At 54.0% G+C, this 4,801-nt stretch overlaps 3 protein-coding genes across 3 annotated transcripts; 2 read left to right on the plus strand and 1 right to left on the minus strand.

Annotated features, from left to right (window-relative positions):
• Nucleotides 1–422: 422 nt before the first annotated feature.
• On the plus strand, nucleotides 423–1,467 carry SDRG_04700 (hypothetical protein; the record flags this gene model as incomplete). The annotated part of the gene is made up of 5 exons (XM_008610381.1): nucleotides 423–615; nucleotides 665–818; nucleotides 862–1,126; nucleotides 1,186–1,374; nucleotides 1,420–1,467. 5 exons carry the CDS (start codon nucleotides 423–425, stop codon nucleotides 1,465–1,467), a joined length of 849 nt encoding a protein of 282 aa, XP_008608603.1.
• Nucleotides 1,468–2,169: 702 nt separating this feature from the next.
• SDRG_04701 (hypothetical protein) lies at nucleotides 2,170–2,931 on the plus strand (the record flags this gene model as incomplete). The annotated part of the gene is made up of 3 exons (XM_008610382.1): nucleotides 2,170–2,356; nucleotides 2,409–2,553; nucleotides 2,604–2,931. 3 exons carry the CDS (start codon nucleotides 2,170–2,172, stop codon nucleotides 2,929–2,931), a joined length of 660 nt encoding a protein of 219 aa, XP_008608604.1.
• An 860-nt stretch (nucleotides 2,932–3,791) lies between these two features.
• Nucleotides 3,792–4,301, minus strand: SDRG_04702 (hypothetical protein; the record flags this gene model as incomplete). The annotated part of the gene is made up of 4 exons (XM_008610383.1): nucleotides 3,792–3,848; nucleotides 3,901–3,962; nucleotides 4,009–4,108; nucleotides 4,155–4,301. 4 exons carry the CDS (start codon nucleotides 4,299–4,301, stop codon nucleotides 3,792–3,794), a joined length of 366 nt encoding a protein of 121 aa, XP_008608605.1.
• Nucleotides 4,302–4,801: the final 500 nt, after the last annotated feature.

Below are 4,801 nucleotides of genomic sequence, written 5' to 3' on the forward strand. Positions count from 1 at the left end.
GTCTAGCGCGCTACACACGCTGCCAGTACATTTGATATAACTTTACCGGTAATAGCATCTTTTTATATTAATCGTTGCCAATGAGAGTAGCACAAACGATGAACTCCTCCAATGCAAAATAGCGATTTATGATTAAAGAAAACTTACGAGCATTAGATCCTCTTGACCCACCAGACTGAAAACACATTGAGATGTCACGTGTCTCGCTGGGTACAAGGTTGTGGTAAGGGTGTTGGCAGGGTTGTGGTAAGGGTATTGGCAGGGTTGTAGGTCCTTGACAACCCGGGTTCATTGAATAAACCCGGGTTGTGGAGACCACATCCCTGCATGTTGTGTGGGTGGCTGCGACTCTGCGATGGTGTCGCAACAATCAACAGCACCACCCGCGATAACACCTTATTACTACACTGTCACTGTCAAATATGGCGCCACTCTATAACGGCGAAGACGACGACGTCGCAACGACAGAGCGGCTCCCAGTTGAGGAAACCGGACCCTTCGCATGTCTGTGCAATAATCTCGTGAAATCCTTTTGCGCCGCCACCACCGTGCGCAACAAGCGGGTCATCGTCAGTCTTGGCTTGCTCCTGCTGCTCCCTGCGGTCCTCAGTGTGCGTACGTGTTGTGAAGCTGTAGCAACCTCGTCGTCACTCTTCATTTCTAGTGTTTCTGAGCTGGAAGGTGGATGGCGTCATTGCGTGGCCGTGGGGCACTGTCTTTTTGTTTGTGTGGCTCGTGGATGCGATGTGCCTTGCGTACTACCCCCGTATCATCCCGAGGTGGTCGGCCTCGCTCGAGCTCTCGTCAAGAACGAACGCGTCTGCACTCCCTCGTGCGCGTGGAGGCTCATGTCGCTTGTAGAGTTCATTTTGTGAGCTTTGCGTGTATGGTGCTCTGCCACGTCTTTATTGCGCTGCGCCTGGACGGTCTCGTTGACTGGAAGTGGACGTGGGTCTTGCTTCCGTTTATTCTCACTGGGATGCTCAAGCGCTCAAACCACGTTGCGGTGTTTGCGTGGCTCCAGGTTGTATTTCTCGCCCCGCGCCTCGATGCCACGCTCCTCTGGCCATGGCCCATCGTCTTTTTACCCCTGGAGCTCTACGCGATCGGCTGTCTCGCCTACTGCGTACGTCGTCCATCTCGTTTGTTTGGTGGCTCGTTGCACTTCGATAATACGTGTCATAGATGTACACGCTGAGTACAGCGCCTCCGCGGCAAGAACGGGCCAAGGCCGGGGCGACGCTTCTCGGTCTTGTGCTCTTGCTTGGGATACCACTCGTGCTCCTACTGCTGCGGCTCGAAGGGACTTGCGAGTTCTCGGCCATGTCCATTCTGACGTCGTGGCTCGTGGGCTATGGTATTTTGGCGATCGCGGTATGTCGTCATTTCTCAAAATGGAAATGCTCAGATCCGGGGTAGGGTTTGGCCAACATCCACTGGAGTGCGCCGCAGGATGATTTCGTGTAGTCCGTAGTCTAGTGCAGCTATTCCAACCGAGTTAAGAACGCGCATAACCCTTGCCACTATGAAGTCTGTTGTGCCGTTTCGAGTGCAAGACCGTTGGCGGCCGTTGCAAGACCATCATGTTGTGTTGCTGCAACTTGATTCTTTTGTGTTGCACTTCCAAACCCGTGCAGGAGCGCCCACGGACGAGTCGTCTTGCGCGGACAAGACAAGCAGTGGGTGCGGACGCACACTATTCAACTCATATCTGATGTTGATGTAGCCCTAGGGAATCAATTCCCTATGACGTAACGTCTCGGGTTGATTGCACCCAGAGTAGTTTTGTGGAGTGCTTCACGCCTGGTGACGATGACCCTGCGTTGCTGGGCGCATCGGGATCGAAAGGGCCTTGGGTAGGTGGAGCTGGGGCGCCTCATTTTCTACACCGTTCGCATGGTCGTTTGGCACGGGTTTGGGGTCTCCGGAATCCCTCGTTCCATGTTAGCGGAGCAAACACTGCACCGATTCGAGTGTCGCCACCAAACTTTGGTGATTGTTGCGACAGGCAATACTTTGGAATCGTCAATGCTGTCGATGCTAGCACACGAATCACGACCCGATCAGCACTGCAATGCTTGAACCACAGTCCACCCACAATCGCTAGCACAACCGAGCGTGTCGCAACAAGCACCAAATGTATTCGCTCATTCTTGCATTTCCAAAGAAATGGCGACGATCGGATTGACGCCAATTTGGGGAGTCGCCACCGAGCGTCTAGCCGACGAACGCGGACCATTCACGTACCTCTTTTACTGGTTTGTGGCGGCCTTGCGCGACGCCGACTCTGCTCGTGCCAAGCAACGTGTCTTTGGTCTTGGCCTCCTCCTCCTCCTTCCCGCCCTCCTCACTGCGTGTACTTGCGAAAAGGTCGGTATTGAAAGGAGGTGACGCTCTGCGCTGTATAGTGTGCGTCAGCTTCAAGGTCGACGGCGCGCTGGGTTGGCAGTGGCGTACGGTGTTTGCGCTCGTGTGGCTCGTGGACGCCGCGTGCCTCGTCTACTGCAATCGAGCGATTCGTAGCGCGACAATGGCGACGCTCTCGCGAACCTTGTACGTATGGAGCACTCAACGACGAGCTGGCGACTATTTTTCTCGCTTAGAGCCCACTTGGTTGTCTACAGTGGCCTCACGACGCACCACATCTTTCTCGTACTGCAGCTCGAGGGTCACATTACGTGGGGATGGAGCTGGGTCTTCTTCCCGTTCATCGCCACGGTAGTACCCGTGCACGGCACCTTGTTGACAATAGTGGTGTGGGCACAATTGCTGCAACTCGCCCCGCGCCTCGCCGCCGCGGTACACTGGTCGTGGCTCATTGTCTTTACACCCCTGGAGCTCTACGCGATCGGCAGCCTTGTCTACTACGTACGTGGTGAATTGCTCTTTCTCCCTCTAGACACCCTCTCGACAATATTGTTTCTTGAATAGGTGTACACGCTGTGTACGGAGCGGCCACAACAACACGCACCGGCGGAGATGATGCAGTCATTGCTGGCGTGGACACTGTTGCTGGTGGCGCCTCTTGGCCTGCTTCTCGCACGGCTCGAGGGATATGCCTTTTCAAGCAGCTTCGTTGTGGCGCCGTGGTTCCTTTTCTATGGTCTTTTCGCACTTTGGGTCTCTCCGATATTGCTCACACCGAACCAAACTCATTGATGTCTGGGGTAGGGTTGGTTGAAAATCACACAGCGGCGATTGATCTAGACCAACTGAACCACACACTATGCACAGATTACCCATGGTCTAGCTTACATAACGAACAATATCACTTTCATATTTGCATTCTACCCCACACATCTCAGACCGTGCCACGGTACAGCACACTGCGTGCCTAGGATTTCTTACAGGGTTTGGCCGTCGCACCGCGCAAGGATGCAGATTCGCGGTATCGTGACGTTATAACAGGATGCGCCCCTAGTGACACCAAGTCGCCCACGACTAGTGTCGTGAAGTGGTCGTCGTCGTGGACGCAATGTGCGGGTTCCGGGTATATTTGACTCTGTTTATCTTCGCACAGCATACTGCCTATTCTGCGTTTCTATTCCCTACAGCCTACAGTTGTACTGGGGCACGCCACGACCGTCATTGGGATGTGCAGACCACATCACCACACTAGCGCGTCAAGCCTGAGACAACAACGTTGTTTTGGTTTGTGATTCCAATCCAATGAGTGTAGTACGCATCGCACTCGGATTTTTCTTGTCGCTCAGGCTCGACGCTCGATGGCCTGTTCTTAAGCACTACGACGTCAGCTCTGGGACGAGAGCGATCTTTCGAGATCCCTCGTTTCAAACAGCTTCTGCTTCCGCATCGTCTTCAACGTAAAAGAGGACAATGACCGCACCCTACATATGCACCGATGAGAAATGGTATAATCCAACATTCCAACTGTCGTACGACGGCAATCAAAAGTGCCATGGCGCCAAAGTAGGGCAAGCCAATCACAAGGGTCGAGTACCCTGGATCCGCGTCCAGTTGCCGCGTGAGCAGCGCCAACAACGCGACGGGCGCGCCGACGCAAACATAGCAAGGCGAGGCCGCCACACGCCAGCAAGTTGGACGATGACGTGTCGTTATCATCGAGCAGAAGAAACATCAGAAACCCCTACACAAACACGTCCATGACGGAAATCGGTCAAAAGGTGACGTACAAGACCGGCCAGTACAAGGCCTAGTAGCAGCCATGTGGGTATAAAGACATAGCCCCAGCCAAAGCCGAGGAGCCCGTCCAGTCGAAGTAGCACGAGCGCATACTGGAGCGTGAAGGCGATGCTCACGGCAAACCAGTCGCTGCACATATCCGCGGCGAGAAGCAATGCGAAAGTAATAAAGTCCGTAGCTGGTGCGTTCAAGTTTCTCTGTCGGCGTTCCTGTCCATGAAACCCGAGTGCTGTCACATTCCACAGAGCGAGGACTTGGATTTCAATCAATTCTATTCTGCGTGTAGGCTACATCCTGCGAAAACAGCACCATACACGGCGCCTGCATCCCTGCGCTGGGCGACGACCAAACCCTACCCCAGACGACAATGAGTTTGGTTTGGTATAAACGATGTACCCAAAGCGCGAGCAGGCCATAGAATAGACACTACGGCACCACAATAAATCTGGTCGGGAATTGACATCCCTCGAGGCGTACGAGGAGTAGTCCAAGGGGCGCCACAAGCAGAAGTATACACGCCAGTAGCGACACCATCGTCACAGCCAGTGGCAGTGGCCGCTCCGCACACAGCGTGTACACCTATCAGCACATAATTTAGAGGGACAACAACAGTCAGCCACGTACATAGTAGACAAGG

Source organism: Saprolegnia diclina (assembly GCF_000281045.1).
Source record: "Saprolegnia diclina VS20 unplaced genomic scaffold supercont1.11, whole genome shotgun sequence".
NCBI lineage: Eukaryota > Oomycota > Saprolegniomycetes > Saprolegniales > Saprolegniaceae > Saprolegnia > Saprolegnia diclina.